The following is a 16,682-nucleotide window of genomic DNA, read 5'->3' on the forward strand; positions in this document are numbered from 1 at the left end:
AAAAAAGAGCTTCACTAGAATGATCTAAGCCACAAAGCAGAGCTCTAGACCCAATCATCTATTTCTTATGAACTGCCATTTCTATTTCATACCATGAAACAGTTATAATTAACCTTATTTTCTTAAAACTAAACAGTTCATTAAGAATTAAGCAAATGGTGGGACGCCTGGGTGAGTCAGTGGTTGGGTGCCTGCTTTCGGTCCAGGGCATAATCCTGGAGTCCCAGGATCAAGTAACATGTCAGGCTCCCTGCATGGAGCCTGCTTCTCTCTCTGCCTGTGTCTCTGCCTCTCTCTCTCTCTCTCTCTCTCTCTCTCTCTGTGTGTGTGTCTCTCATGAATAAATAAATAAAATCTTTAAAAAAAAAAAGAATTAAGCAATGGCATACTTTGGGCTTTTTAATACACCCTCCACTTTAAGTTAAAAGATTAAATTTTAAAATGCTATATCCTGTTCATATGAAATTAATTTGTTAAATGGATCTTTTATTACTAAAATAAAGACTATTTGATAAAGTAACAGCCATTTCCTGAAAATCTTTACCCACCACTTATCTAAAGAGAAAATATTATTTCAATGTAGATACATGTAACAAATATCTGTATATTGCTTGATAAATAACTTTTTTGTACTGTTGTATGATTTTGCTATTAGGTATTTAAATACTCCTTTCTCCAAAGAGTTCGTTTAAATCACCTGAAAAAAGTTTAAAGCAATCTACAGTAAACTTTAGGTAATTTAGGTTGGCTAATTAGTCTCTTTAGTTAGATTTTCCACAAAATACAGGGGAAAAGCCTTATTCATGTATACATTATAACTTCTTTCCATTGATAAATAACTGTTATGAGAGCCTTGAAGAATTCATTGTTGTAAGAACAAATGCATTCTAACTAATAATGCTTAGTGTTCCTGTATTAGAATCCTTTCCTTAGTTATAAATTAATTAAATTAATTAAATTGCAACAGCATTCCAAACTTGACCGTCATCTCCTCATTTCCTTCTTTAGATTCCTCTTGGGTCTAGAGGACTTAGTAATGCAAAAGGTTTCCTCTTCATTAGTACTTTAAAGTCTGGGACTTTTATCTGGCAAATTTCTGTGTTTTAAGACTTCTATTCTATATAACCTTATAACGTGTTTCACATATTCCACCTAGATTTTATAAAAATATGGATCTGAGGAATAAGAGTATTGTGGGTTCACAGTACTCTTAAAATTTTTTCTCTCATATAACCCTGGCAGATTTCTCCCTCCTTCTCACAGGAATTCAGCAGAAAGAATTGCTGTTAATGAATTTCCAATTACAAAACAAACCAAGAGCTCGAAGGAACTTTCACTAGGTATTAACAGACACTGGCCTGCCTCTAGCTGTAGCTCAAACAGGAAAATTCTTGTTTCACATCTCTTCGATTACTCTCTACAATAATCACTTCTTCTAGGAAATAGTGAATCAATTCTTAATTAAAATCTGTGTTTTTCATTTTCAGGGACCCCATGGGCTTCCTGGACCAAAGGTAATCCAAAAAAAAAATCCCTTGATTATTTGATTTCTGTTTCCTTGTTAATCATGGAGAAGCATAACGGAAGCATGTCTGTCCTGTCTTATTTATCTGTCAAGTAATGTTGATAATCTTTAAGCCTTTAAGTATCCAGATGTTTAAATCTCACAACACAGAATGACTTACAACAAATTTAAGTGATATCACCTGGAGATGAATTATTCCTCATTTTGCCTTTTCCATGACACTATGTAAGTTTTTTAAGCTACTAATCATAATATACTCAAAATCAACCATTTAGAAGTCAATCTGATGAGATTCTCAGTTCAGACTAGTCCAGATGCTCTTTTTTACTATGTATCGTTAGTTGCAGATTTAGATGTTATTGATACTCCTTGTTTGTCATATAGCAGTACTGCATCTAAATGCTTTCAAATGCTTTAACTACACAATATCTTAATTTTGTACTCCCCCCCCACCCCAGAGATCACTGGTCTAGAATGAGGTAGGGTGTATCAGGTGTACTATAGGGAAGAGAAGATTACATCACTTACGTGTATTCTATACTCTGGATTAACAAGAGAACAATAGAGAATATCTCTCCTTGTCAGAATTAGTGCAGCTTATATTGTAAAGATTTGTACCTATTCTTTGCTTTTGTGTAGACCAAGAGGACATTTTGGAGGATTAAAATGAGCCCTGAAAGAAAGGCTACTTCTTCTAGGGAGCATATGTCATGAGTACCTATGTTCTAATCTCAGCTTTGTTACTGACAGGCTGTGTCACCTTGGGCAGACTATTTACCCACTCTGATGCTTTGCTTACTCAACTAGACAACTTACCTCCTATGGTTGTGATAATTTAATGAGGTATATTTATAAGATACTTAGCAAAATATCTGCTGCAGTTGTCGAAAAACACCCAGTAAATGTCAGTTGTTATCTTGTGATTTGATGCTTTGTCATGAATTTAAGAATTCAGGAGAAAAATGCATGAGAGAAGGTTCAAGCACTCTTGAAAGCTCCTCAGTAGTGAGTTGGTGCATTTAAATGGTGAGGGATAGGGGAACACATAAATGCAAGAGCTAGAAATCAGAAACCTTAGAGGCAGCCCACCCTCTCCTGTAGGGGCTCCCCCTGCCCACCCAGCTTTAGGAGTACAGAAACCTAAGTTTCATTTTTGGGGTCAGGCAGGTGACTCACCCAAGAATGGGAAGAGTTTATGCCTTTTTATTCTTAGAACACCATATCTCCTGGTAAGGCCAGTGAATGACAGTGTCTAAGAAGTATGGACTATAGTTTGGAGTAAGGGCATTTTTCTGGCATCAGAATAGAGAGCCCATCTATCAGCTTTGTGGTCTTGGTAGTTATCTAACCTCTCGGGGTTACTTATTTAACCTCTTTTTCCACTCCTTACTAAATGGGTAGTTCCTACTCTAGCCTTCTCCTTAGATTTCAAGGCACCACTTAAATCACAGATTTCAGAAAATTATAAAGTTGAAAAGATCTCAATAGATTACCTGTGCTCATTCCTTGATTGTATAGATGATAAGCTACAGGCCTATGAAATTTAGATTATTTGCTCTGAGTTCCATTGCTAATTAAATGACTGACCTGCGACTAGAACTTAGGTCCAGGATTGAAATTTGGTCTTTTTGCCACTACATTCAATTGTTTATAAATTCACCTTCTCAGTTAATGTCCATTCATGTTAGTGTATGATTCCTTGCCACAGAATTTCACGGCCTACCAAGGCAGCCCTGCCTATTCATCATCTCAAGACCTCTAGCCAAAAGTCCACACACATGCAAAGGCATTATTCTCAAGTTGAGACCAGACCAGTTAATTAAAGCTGACTACTGAGCCTTGGCTTTAACTTCACATTGACTTTAGCCCTGTTGACATTCCCAGGATCACACGTTACCAACCACAGCACATTGGGACTTCCTATAGAGGCAGCACTACAAACATCCTATCTTCAGAATCCCCATAACCCCCTAGGTCGTGCCAGTGTGTTCATTATTTTGTGACCCCTTTGGAAGTTCAAACGCTAAGTGGGGCCCTGTACTCTATGTTTAACAAATATCACACTGACTTTCATTAATCAGATAAATGGGGAAAATACTTCCCAGGTAATAATCCCACCTGCCATGTAAGCACATGCTCTCCCCACTCTCACTCCTAACCAGTGAGACTCTATAGGGAATTTGAGACTGCATCTTCCTTTCACAAATCTTTCCATATTTTTGTGATGAAATTAATGCGTTTATTTAAAAGTTGAAAAGTGAACAGGGAGCAGGTCAGACCTCTTTATTTCTAACATGGTGCTGCTTATTCTTAGATTTTTTAAGGATCAGGGTCAAGAGAATTTATTACTTACTATGACTTCTGTAATGTCACTTGAGGTTAAATTCCAGCCTTCTTTATTCTGACATTGGACAGTTAGTAAAACTACATTTAAGCACTGTGGTCTTCATATTCTTTTTTGCAATTAGTTGTCTATTCTGTGGATTAATCCATGTAGGGATCTGACTTGGCAACGTCAGTAAATGTGGACTCACTAAATGGCACTACTTCAAACATCAGCTGCTACATTTTTAGCTCATTCCCCAGGGCAAAATGCTTAAAGGCTTAAGATATCTGTATATAACACTGTCCTGCATATTCCAGTTTTTCATTCCAGCAGAGTGGGTTTTTCGTACTGAAACTCCTTCAGCATCCTCCACTCTGTCTTTGATTTGCTTGGCGAGAACAAGGTAGAATAACACCATTTTCTTTGAGGTAGAACTGAAAAACTGGAACTCAGGCATATGCATTTCTATTGTAAAGAGTACACTTTCTCGGGAGTTTTGCTTCCTAGAATGTTATTTGTCAATTTCAGGTTATTAATTTTTAGAAATGTCTGAAATGAATTTTGAACGGATGCAAGACAAGTCTAGCCTGACTCTGCTGTTACCTAGAACTGGAATCTGCAACCATTTCAGAGACTGGCTCTCTTCTCTCACAGTTGAAACACCCATGATAGCAACCAAAATTGGCATTTGCTTTTGCATTTAGGGTGAACCAGGGTTAAATGGTGTTAAAGGATTGAAGGGTGAACCAGGTCAAAAGGGTGACAGAGGACCCCTTGGTCTTCCAGTAAGTAAAGAAAACTTTCCATTTCAGTGCAAATCTCAGACTTTCCTTTTTTACCCTAAGTAACAACTCTGGTTTGCTCAGTGACTATCTTACATTTGAGACTTCTGTAATTAGAAAACATATTAGAGCAGAGCTCAGCCCAGTGTTGTTTGATGCCTGCTCTTGTGTAAGAGGAAGACCCCATGACAAATGATACTCTAAATGTCCTGTCATTCAATTACATACATGCCAACCTTCTTCTTTAAAGGCTGATGATTCTTCTCCCATCGCCCTGCCCTTAAAAAAAGCATTATGCTGATTATGTCATAGTTTCTCCCATATGTTTTCATAATTTAGCACAGTTCAAAATCCTCCCTTAATTTTATTTTTCTCCTTTGATACCAAAAATTGTGGCCCTCTGTTGGGTGGCAGGTATGCAATTGGCCATTGCTGATGGCGTGAGGTCAGTGCTATGGCTCCTTACATTAATCAATCATATCATGGTCTAAATGTTTTGTGTTATTTGTTTTGAAAATGCCCTTTTATGTGGTTCTTTTGGCAACAGTGGACAGTATAGAAGAAGTATTTTGAAGTTGTTTCAAGATTTTTTTGGAGATTTTTATTTTTAATGAAAAGGGAATTTTCATATTCCATGCACTTTATGCCTATCTTCTTTCCACAATAAAGAGATTTTTAAAAATGATTGTTAAATATGAGGTTTTAGTTTCAAGGTTTTAACATGCTGACTATTCAGTGAATGCAGATAAAAGTTAGTAAAGAACATTATAGATTACATTGTTAAAATAAGACAGAATTGGTAGAAACTAGTTTATACACATATTTTAACATATTAAAAAATGTTGGTACTCTAAGCTCTAAAGTATTCTACTTGATAGCAGTGGAGGCTCAAGAGGAAAGTTTGTTAGTGGAAGCAGTGGTAGAGGTCGTCATGTACGATCCTTTACACAATAAAAATTCTTTTGGGAACATCCTGAATATATATGAACATGAAATGTTCATATACATTTCAAAAATTAAATGAGACATTAAAGGACCAACTTAGACTTAGCAGTTATCTGGAGACATCTGAGAGAATATTTTTATCTGGAGAAAGCAGATTTTGTTTGATATCTAACACAAGATTTCAATAAAAATCCAAAGTTTGTATGTAAAAAAAAAAAAAAAAGCCAGTGCCTTACATAGGTCAGGCACATACTAATTTTACTATTCATTCATTTTTTGAATGAATGATATAAGCTTTGTGTTAGAGGATAGGTTACATCACACCAATTAGAACAATGGACTATAGGCACAAAACCTCTATCACATATGTGAGTCATTAATTCACATTCACGTAAATATAATGTTACACTATCAGTACAAAATTTTACCATTTCCCTATTTGTTTTTAAATATCATAATATTGGTGACTGAATAGAGTATCAAAAGGCAAAAAGAAAGCTCAGATTTCTGTTTTATTAAACCTTCAATCTGATTTCTTTAAAAGTTTGCCTTAATTTCAAATTTTTGGGCTAGTGATAACTTCTATGCAATATCTACATATGGTAGCATTAAACAACAACACAGATTTTTAAAAATTTTAATCATAACTAAAAGATGCATTTTACAATTATAGTCTGACTCATAATAGAACTATACAGAAGAAATTGTAAAATAAAAAACTAAAAATACCCAAGTATATATGGTATAGCATTATTGGTAGAGTTTGCAGCTGGAATAGATTTTTTTCTTCCATTTTTTATTATTAACTATATCTGAAGCATGAAATGGGAACATAATCCTGCAACCTTGCCAAGAGAATTTATAGGGCTAGTGTATCATCTTTCTTAAATACTACTTGATTTAATCAATATCTTTAAAGGACTATAAATCAGTATTTGATTTTTGAGATACAAAAGCCATATTCAAAGAAGTAATTGTGCTTATTCTTGAAACAAGCATTGAAAATGTCATATTTTAATTATACATTGTACATAGCTTAGAGTTCGAGGTAAAAAACAAAAACAAAAACAAAACAAAAAACCATGCATTGCCTGAGAACAACGTTATATTTTTAAAGCATCTCCCCTTCAGACTTTGATGCAATGATCTTTTGAAGTGAACTGAGGAACAATTTTGTTTGGGACAGTTATTTTTTTGTTTGGACTCATGAAATTTTTCCTGCTTTTTCCTATTCGTAGAAGTCCCTCTAGTGGTAACTAATGTGAACACAGTAAGAAAACCCAGAAAATAATGAGTACTGTTCATGTAAAATCCACAGAGCCATTTTGGCATGTTGAAATTCTGCATTTTTTTTTAATTTTTTTATTTTATTTATGATAGTCACAGAGAGAGAGAGAGAGAGAGAGAGAGAGAGAGAGGCAGAGACACAGGCAGAGGGAGAAGCAGGCTCCATGCACCGGGAGCCCGATGTGGGATTCGATCCCGGGTCTCCAGGATCGCGCCCTGGGCCAAAGACAGGCGCCAAACCGCTGCGCCACCCAGGGATCCCAGAAATTCTGCATTTTTTATTCATAAGTGCTGTTTTAACAAGAAAAAACAGAGCCTTTTTCTTCTCCTCTAAAATGCTAACTTTGATTGATTATTATAATGAGCCCTTAGACTATTGGCCATTATTTATTTCAAAATCTAAAGAAATATATTGTCAATAGTACAGTCTTTCAAAAATGTATATCATATGGAAATTAGTGGTCTGTGAATGTTACCAGTAACTATTTTAAAGCCCACTTTATAAACCTTGTTAACTTGATTTCCAAATAAGAATTTGTCGAATGGAAATGTCATTAAAATGCCATCATCTGTGGGGTGTTTATTGTCATGTGTTGTTTTTTTTTTTTTAACTAACAATGTGTAGCAATGTGATATTCATCCCAGAACCCTGTAACTGTGTATTATGTTGTTTGAAGCGTTACATTTGTTCATCAGTACCTCATACTAATCTCTGTTCTTGTCCTTCGTGTTATACCCACCAACCCTGCTACCAACCAAATCACACAGGGAGCGTCTGGCTTAGATGGAAAGCCAGGATCCCGGGTGAGTCAGTACCTCATCTTGCTCCATGTTCTGTGGCTATGAATTTGTGCTTCAAGACAGACTCTTTTGCTCCATGTACTTCCATCAAGTGATGAGGGGTTCGTAAGACTGGAGTGAAAGGAGAGAGTGTACAGAGATGTGGTACAAAAGGGAAAGTGGGCAGACCAGAGGTTGCGGTGCTGATTGACTCACAGCCTCAACTGCAGGACATCCTTTGGAAGCCCGAGTTCCAGTCTGGAGAATTTAGTAGGTGGCAAGAATGACCAGTCTAATTAGCCTCTCTGCCTTAGGACCCCAGACAGATTTCTCTATCACTAATGGACATTTCCTGTAGTTCCATGAGCAAGTAACTTCTTCCTTGAAACTAACTTTCAAATCTCTGTTCATCAAAATGATCTGTCTGTCTTCTGTCATTTTGTCTCTTTTCTTTGGTTCTTAACAGCTCCATTTATTAAATTTTCAGCCACAGATAATCAGTCTTTAGAAGTTTTCTGAAGATGAACTTTGAGTTCAGCCAATACGAAAAAGATCAGATGAGATGACGAGAATTCACCAACATCGGAATGAGTTGAAGCCCTAAATGATTTCATATTGCAAAGCTCTGATAGAAGAAAAACGAATAGTAGAACATAAATAAGAATACTATTTTTAAAACATGTGCTAGAATAGTTCCTATGTTGGCAAATATTAGAATAAATTATTTACAAATAAGCATAGTCTTCCTGAAAAGAAGCAAATTACTTGAAGTCCTTGTTACATGTTAAAGAATCAAAAAGAAATTCCAAGCTCTTCAATTCTAACTAAAAACCTGCTTCAGGCAGTCATTATTTTCACTGGACCCAGTGTTCCCATGTCCATTCATTCTGAGACAGAAATCCTAATCCTGAAGCAGGAGGGCAATGATGCCATTAAATCAGCCAGCTGCCGGGTCTGTGAGAATAATTCCCTTCCTATAAGCCTCCTGCTGCTCCCCACAGAGCCAGAGAAAGTTTGAACAGCTCAACACTGTTCTCATTTATTTCCTACTTTTTTCCACTTGTACAACTGTTCAAGCCTCTTAAACAGTTAAAAACAAGGCTTCATGGCCCAAGAGCATGGGGATGACAGTGGGTGGAGAATGGACTTGAAGAAGTGATATGAAGCAGGACGTCTGGGTGGCTCCATGGTTGAACGTCTGCCTTTGGCTCAGGGCATGATCCTGGGATCCTGCCTGCTTCTCCCTCTGCCTATATCTCTGCTTCTCTCTGTGCATCTCTCATGAATAAATATATAAAATCTTAAAAAAAAAAAAAGGAAGTGATATGAAGGGAAAACCACTCCATTTCCCTCCTTAAGATTACAAAGGCAAAGTGAAGATGTTCCATGAAGTCAGAGAGGAAGTATGTAATTAAATATGACTTCCAATTTCTCGTGTGTACCCTTCATTGAAATGTGCAGTTATGTAATTCATCCTTCTTGCATGAGTTTCTTGAAAAATTCTGGCCCGAAAGAATCAAGTATAAAGCACTTTGAAAGGAGACAAGTCATCTTGCTGACTTTCTAAGGCATCATTCACCCAGGAAAAGTCAAGGATAAATTATAACTGCTTTTCTTATGACCCTTGGGATATGTCTCATATTATCTTATTTTTATCTTTTTTTAGGGTACAGATGGCCCTATGGGACCCCCTGGCCCTGCAGGTCCCAAAGGAGAAAGAGTAAGTTGCTTCTGAGGTTCTTAAGCTGTGACCTAAAGAAAACGCGGTGTGGCTTTTCTGTTTTAGTTGAACTGAACTATTCATTTCCCAGAAGAAGTAAAGGTCCATCTAAAATATTAAATGAAAATATACCATCTTAAGTCCTAATCAGAGCACTCGGGCTGAGAGGACAACAGAGTATTAAAATAGAATGTGATTGCCTTAATAAAAAATCAGGCATACATATACATAGCTAAAATAAATAGCTCAGACCAGTCCTTCCTAACCCATAAGGAAGATATTTTCATTTGGCCTTAATCCAGAAAGTTGAAGTCAAATAGGGCTAAAATATCCAGGACTACATATTCTGGTTGATAATCTTTTATATAAAGCTACTGTATTCATTCAGAGTAAGTTATAACTTTTTTTAAAGGAAATTATAAAACTTAAGTATTCTTCTCCACACAGTTACACATGCTTCTTATTTATTTATTTATTTATTTTTAGCAAAAGAATAGGCTGTCTTTCTTTAACCATAAGGAAATAATTTCAGTGAACTATGGAACAAAAACCTTTCACTAACCTCCCTATTGCTAGGCCCTGTTTCCATATCCTTGGGAAAAAAAAAAAAGATCTTCAGAGCAGAAGATAAATATCTGACACAAAAAAATGTATTGCAGCCTCAGCAGCTAGTCATCTGTCTGGAACCTTTCTTCTTTCTTTCTCTGTTTTTCTCCCATTTTTTCTTTTCTTCACTTTGGGAAACTTGGAAGTTTTCTTGTGTCTGAGTGGAATTGTGTCATCAATTTCCCGACCATCCAGGAGAGGCTGTAAAGAAAGTATCCGAATAGTAAGGGCTTCAAAATGTTGAGATGATTCATTATGCAAGCTATGGTCTTTTAAAACTAGATAAAGTGTCTTCAGTCTGGGGTAATTTGCTTTAAAATAAGGGCACAGAGTTATTTCTTTGGCACCTACCCCAATTCCATAATTCTGTGTTCTAGAAAATGAATTCGTTCATTCAGTAAACATTTATTATATTTTATAATCTATAGAACACAGTATACTCCTAGTGTGAAATGGAAGCACTTTCCTCCCATTTGTGTAGTCAGTTTTGCTAATTTGCTGCAGTGAATTGAATAATGCCATTATAATTGATTTGTCATCCTACAACCTTTTATTAATGCACTATAGATATTTACTCCATACTGTAAAAGTAGCAGCTATTTTCTCTGACCTAGCAGAGTTTACAATCTAATGGCAGAGGAAATAAATATCAGCAAGAAATAGCCAGATAATGAGGCCAAAGTGAATACAAATCATACAGACTGTATGTACCATGATGAGGAAGTCTGGCTTTATCCAAGAATGCTTCTAGAAGGAGGTGAGTCCTAAAGGAAGAAATCATCTGAATCTGCAATTGTCTTATTTCTAAAATCAAGCTGACTTATGAAGATCATCTTAATTAAAAACATTTAAAAGCTAAGAGCCTCATGCTGCTGACGCATTCAAGCATTGTATCAAGAAATCCAGCACATGTACTAAAAATGGAGCAGCAAATCTCAAGTAGTCTTTTGGCAGAATGCCCTTGGGGCTCAAGAGGGTTTACCGTTCGGTAAATCAGCTGCTACTTCCGATAGCTCCAGAGTGTCACAAGAGTATCAGGTCTCGGCGCTGGGGCAGAATTAACCAGGAGAACAAATGAAATCGCTAAGAATTTTTGAAGACATAGTTTAAGTCAAATGGTGTGCAGTGTGAAGTGTTACACTTGTATTTACTCAGCACGTTAACTATCTTGACTGGATCATATGTCAGTACTCTCCAAGTGTCCCTCACCCAAAGTGCTAAACTGGAGTGTGATTCTCAAAGTTAATTGACGGAGGTGCCATTTGGACTCTCCTAGAAAAGTTTCCAGTTTTAAAGAGGGAGGAATCAGGAATCCTTTCTAGAAGAATTCCTCAGTGTAGACATACAAATTAAAGAGCCTGAAAGAAATGAGACTGGCCTAAAAGACACCAGGTGTTCTACTGGCAGTGTCATTCAGAAATTATCAAATATATGAGTGACAGCGTGAGCCCTTAAAGGACCTGATGATCCCTGCCTTGAGCTGATTTCTTCCTGTGGCCGTGTAACTGCTGAGGAACTCTGTGAAGGATGTTAAGTTTGAGAGGTTCAAAAGTTTTTCAGCAATTATTTAATCCAGAAGAAGAATTCAAATCCCTTTTTCATTCCATATTTCATATTCAAATCAAAAGTTTTCAGGTGGGGACCATTAGGATGCATTTGGCTCTAAGTGACAGATACCAACTCAGAATGGCTTAAACAATAGAGAAACTCACTACTTTATATAACAAAATATTCAAAGGAGATACTCTTGACTCTGCCTCTCTGCCCTTTCCACATGCTGGCTTGGTCTTCTGATCACAGGCAAGCTGGTTCCTACAAACCTCTCCAGTGAGAGAACAAACATCTCCTTCCGTGTCTCTGCCTTAGCAGTAAGCAAACCTTCCCCCTCACTTCCCTTCAGACTTCCTCCAATACCTTAACAGCCAGAATTGGGGCATAGGCCTGTTTCTGAAGCAGCCGCTGGCAAGTGAAATGAAATTGTCATTAAAGTAATTATTTGGGGTGAGCAGTTCTATATGAGCAGTTCCGCAGACAAATGTTTTAGTGACAGCTTAATTCAAATAAACCATGGTATATTCATTTTAAAAGCACAATAAAGCAGAGAGTACTCAGAGGAGGGAAGAGGGAATAGGTATATCAAAAATATCTGTGGAGATTTTTCAAACCAGACCTACTCCAGATTGCGTGAACTTTCCTTTTAAACCCTCACCTCCCACTTTACTACCCATTCCCCCTGACTGTAAACACATATATGCCACCACTACCACCATTTTTTAAAAAATCATAAATTGGGGCATCTGGTGGCTGGACGGGAGGAGCACCTGGCTCTTGGTTTCAGCTCAGGTCACAATATTTGGGCCATGAGACGGAGCCCCTCATCAGGCTCTGTACTCAGTTGGAGTCTGTTTGAGATTCTTTCCCTTTTCCTGTCCTTCCATGCACTCTTTCTCTCATAAATAAATAAATAAATAAATAAATAAATAAATAAATAAAATATTTAAAATATCATAAATCACACTGCCAGATCAAATGGAAAGAAATTTAATTTCAATTGGCTGCCAAACCCTTTTCATTTAAAACAAGACCTCTGATGGTGTATTAATAACAAGAGCTACTATTTATGGAACATATTATTTGGTGACATCATTTCATGTTTTATAATCACATTTAATCTTCAGAAAAATTCTTGCAGAATAGGTATTATTGTTCTTATTTAACAGCCAATGAAACTCAGGCAGAGAAAGGTTAAGAAAGTTACCAGCCAGTAAGTGCCAGACTGGAATTCAAATTTAATGTTTTGTTTCAAAGCCTGGCCACCTTACTGAATGGGATTGCTGATCTTTCAGTAATAAACATAAAGTAATGATGACTAGAAGTTCAACAAGCTTTTATCATATTTATTTTTGGTAATCTCCCTATACAATATGTGCCTCTAGGTGACAGTGCTAATTAATTAGTTCCACCAACCCCTAAGTTTAGAAAGAATGGGCATTAAGGAGGGCGCATGATAAAATGAGCACTGGGTGTTTTACTATATGTTGGCAAATTGAATTTAAATAAAATTTAAAAAATAAAAATAAAAGAAAGAAGAATGTTAATAGTGACTTGAAATTTTCTCACATGGGAATCTGGAGTACTGAGGCATACAGCATAACACTTGGATCTGAACACATAGCTACGAGCAAAACTAAGCATTTTAGCTATGAAAAGGCTTTGCTAACCTTCATGCTTCTTTAAAGATGTGATAAAAGAAGGTAACATTTTCTTTTTGGTCACTCATATAAATATCATCATCACTCCTGAAGTTTGCATGCTAAATCCTGACAAATGCTTTTATTTTGGAGATGGCAGCAGAAGAAAACACTATTTGAAATGCAGAACATCTCTTACTATAATTATTTCATGTTCATGGGATGACCTCCAATCTCGCAGTATTCTCTATTAGCAAGATTATCATTATCACATATAGTGTTATAGCTGGGGCAAGATACTCAAATAGGTATGTGGAGAGCAAGTGATGAAGGTAATACATACCTACCTTCTTAGGCATTTAGAAGAAGGCATAAATGTTTTTAAATTCTCTTTTTCAGAAAGGATACAAAACATGTACATGATTATACTGATTTGATTTGATTAATTCAACAAATATTTACTGATGCACTAGACACTACCATAAGCCATGAAGATGCAGTAGGGAACAAAGCCAGAGGCTCTGGCATCCAAAGTGCATATTCTAGTGAGAGGCTCAGCAGAGATTAAACTTGCCTGTGTCTCTTGGTTTGGGAGGCCATACCGTAAACTATAGCTCAGTTAAGGGCCAGGGCAGTCAAGAAAGAGGCCTGCCAAAGAAGAGACATTTGATAGAAAAAGAAAAGACATTTTATTCTTACATTTAAAAAATACTTCCTTTAAAACATTTCACATTCATTTAAAAATGTTTCACATTAATGCCAAAGAAACCCAAGCACAGCACTCTAGATATGCAAATCCTTTGCACACCTGGGTACCAGCACTCGTACTGCCCTTCTTTCAGAGGTAATTTGGTAGAATATGCAAATGTGGGGTGTTTTGGTTTTTTTTACCATATCACCTACCAAGCCGCCAAAAGAGCCTGCATCATTGGAAGCTTGACAGAATGGTACCTCACATGGAGGCTTGATACACAGGCCATTAGGGAAGTGTGTGAATATATGCATTTGTATATGATTTGAACTTTTCGGCTTTCATTTCAGGGTGAAAAAGGAGTCATGGGAGAGCCTGGACCCAGAGGACCCTATGGTCTGCCTGTAAGTTTTGTTTCTTGTCTCCACCTTCAGCATGCATCGATGACCTGACACCGGCATGGTTAACCCTTCCCTGATAGGGCAGACTAATCACGTTAGGGGAGCAAAGAACCATCCACTAATTCTCCACAACACCAGTGTAACCATATCCTTCATGGGTCATATTCACATCTTCTCCCACTCACACACACACACACACACACACACAACACACTTCATGAGTTTGAGAGGATCAGAGATTGTCCACAAGAAAAACAGTACTAATCTGAAAGCAGGATTTCCACTGTCAGAAAATTCCCTCCCTATGCCATCTAGGCATGATTAGACACTCATAATTGGCACTTCCTTGGAAAGTCACTACCAAAAGTGGGTGTGGAAGTTTTATTTAAGACAACTTTCCTCAGGTTTTATCTGTTCTCAGAGGTTCCTTACTAAAACTAACCTTGCCGATAAAACTTCTTTCTCAAGTTGATGTTTGCAGTGATTTTGAGGTTTCTAACCTTTCTAAAGCACTGCAGTGATAAGGATCTTTAGAACATAGAATGTGGATAGTGGTCTGTCTTCTGAAAATTCTCATTTATACAGTCTTCAGATTGAGGCTGCAGGTGTGCTTCAGGACATTATCATTGGGATAATTATATGTGATCTGATACGGTAGGATAGGACTACAATAGAAACATAGTGTATTAAGGCTTTTAACCTCTAACTTCCACATGTTTGATACCTTACAGAACCAAAATAATAAACTTAAGCCAGGATTACTTCAGTGCTGAAAGACAGGTTGATTTTGAAACAGTTTTCAAAATCTAATTGAATTAAAGCAATGTCCTAGTAACTTTGGATGGATCTGCTCTGTGACACTCTAGGGTCTCGGCCTCAATAATCTGCACCATGGGGCTGAATTTATCAATCCTTGCACCAGTCTGGTGACTCCTTTGTATTCCAGGGATCATTTTTGACAAAGCTTACTTAAAAACAGTTTTTAAGTTGTGACCTTCACACCCTCAATATTTATAGACAAGGTAAGCATATAACCAAGTTAAAACTATACTTAGCAATAAACAGTTTTCACATTCTTTACTCATTCATGAACCAAGTACTAAGTCATCAAGTTGAAGCAGTATTGATTTGCCTATTTTATTAGTGCTGGTATGTTTTCAAAATCAACTAAATGGTATCTGTGCTTACTCCAGCTTACTCCTGGATTGATAAATTGGTTGCCAAGCATTAAACTTGAGCAAAATATCAAGCTATGTGATCTAATCTATAATAAAAAATTTTACATGGCCCTTAACTACAGCATTAACAGTCACTTCACCTAATTTGGTGAAAATAATTTGTATTACTAATCAATAAAGACTCTTTTACACATTTCTGAAGTAGTTGTTCTAATACTAGTGTTGCATGCCCAGGCGGCCTCAAATAAAACAGTAACAATAACCTATTCATGAAACTTAGGAACACTAATGTAGCTACTATGGTTCTTTGGCAGGGGAAAGATGGAGAGCCTGGTCTTGATGTAAGTAATACGTATAATGAACACCTTCCTGTTGTAATAGATGCTGATGGTCTCCATCATCAATAACAGCAAGAATACTTTTTTTGTGTGCACATAGTTATGCATAAGGCATATATTGCTGTGCATGTAGATAGCAATATAAAATACAACCACTAGTGTCTGTGCGAGATAAACAGAAAAGCAAAACACATAATTAGTATAAAGTTAATAACTGACAGTTGATAATGGCACTTCAAAATGCTTTCCCAAATTAGGGACACCCTGAACATCAGCAGTTGAACCACTTATTTAAAAATATGCCTAAAATTGAAAGAAACATCTTTCATGTGCCACCCTTAGAGAGTGGTATACTATGTTTATTCTCAAAGTTGTTATGCAATATTTTTTCCTTTTAACATAAATTGTCTATATATTTTATAACAACATAACTATAAAAAATAGACTGTCAAAAGTAAATGCCTCTTGAAATGACCACTGTATTATGTGAATATAATAACAGCCTTATTATGTGAGTAATAATAATAATAGCAAAAGTAATAATAGTTAACTTTTTATTGAGCACCTGTTATGTGCAAGCATAAAATCCTGTGAGGTAAGTGATTTGCCAAATGCCACACGAGTCATCCTACAGACCACCCTTGCTAGGATTCAAAGTAGAATCCTGATATTCTCTCCACTTGCATATATCTTAGGAGAAAAAGCTACAAATGTGTTTCATATAGATAACTGAGACATCAAACAACTATTACTCCTAAGTGTTACTTTTAACTATATGAGTTTTAGGATTATTGGTCTGCCATTTTTCTTCATATCTGCGTTGAGGAACATGGAACCTTTTTTTTTTCAGTGTGATTTTTTTTCAGTGTGATTTTGCCACAGTTACATCAATAGATCTTTTTGGTTTGCTTT

At 36.5% G+C, this 16,682-nt stretch overlaps 1 protein-coding gene across 12 annotated transcripts in view; it reads left to right on the top strand.

Moving 5' to 3' along the window:
* COL25A1 (collagen type XXV alpha 1 chain) overlaps window positions 1-16,682 on the top strand; it is a 446,203-nt gene that overhangs the window by 416,840 nt on the left and 12,681 nt on the right. For 8 of the 12 annotated variants that reach the window (XM_072755500.1, XM_072755501.1, XM_072755497.1 and 5 more), the window contains 6 exons: window positions 1,488-1,514; window positions 4,556-4,636; window positions 7,634-7,669; window positions 9,312-9,365; window positions 14,204-14,257; window positions 15,747-15,773. In XM_072755500.1, coding sequence (XP_072611601.1) covers window positions 1,488-1,514; window positions 4,556-4,636; window positions 7,634-7,669; window positions 9,312-9,365; window positions 14,204-14,257; window positions 15,747-15,773 — 279 coding nt within the window. The remainder of the gene's footprint in view (window positions 1-1,487; window positions 1,515-4,555; window positions 4,637-7,633; window positions 7,670-9,311; window positions 9,366-14,203; window positions 14,258-15,746; window positions 15,774-16,682) is intronic. The other 4 variants (XM_072755504.1, XM_072755506.1, XM_072755499.1 and 1 more) reach the window with 2 other exon arrangements.

Source organism: Vulpes vulpes, chromosome 4 (assembly GCF_048418805.1).
Source record: "Vulpes vulpes isolate BD-2025 chromosome 4, VulVul3, whole genome shotgun sequence".
Classification (NCBI taxonomy): Eukaryota; Metazoa; Chordata; class Mammalia; order Carnivora; family Canidae; genus Vulpes; species Vulpes vulpes.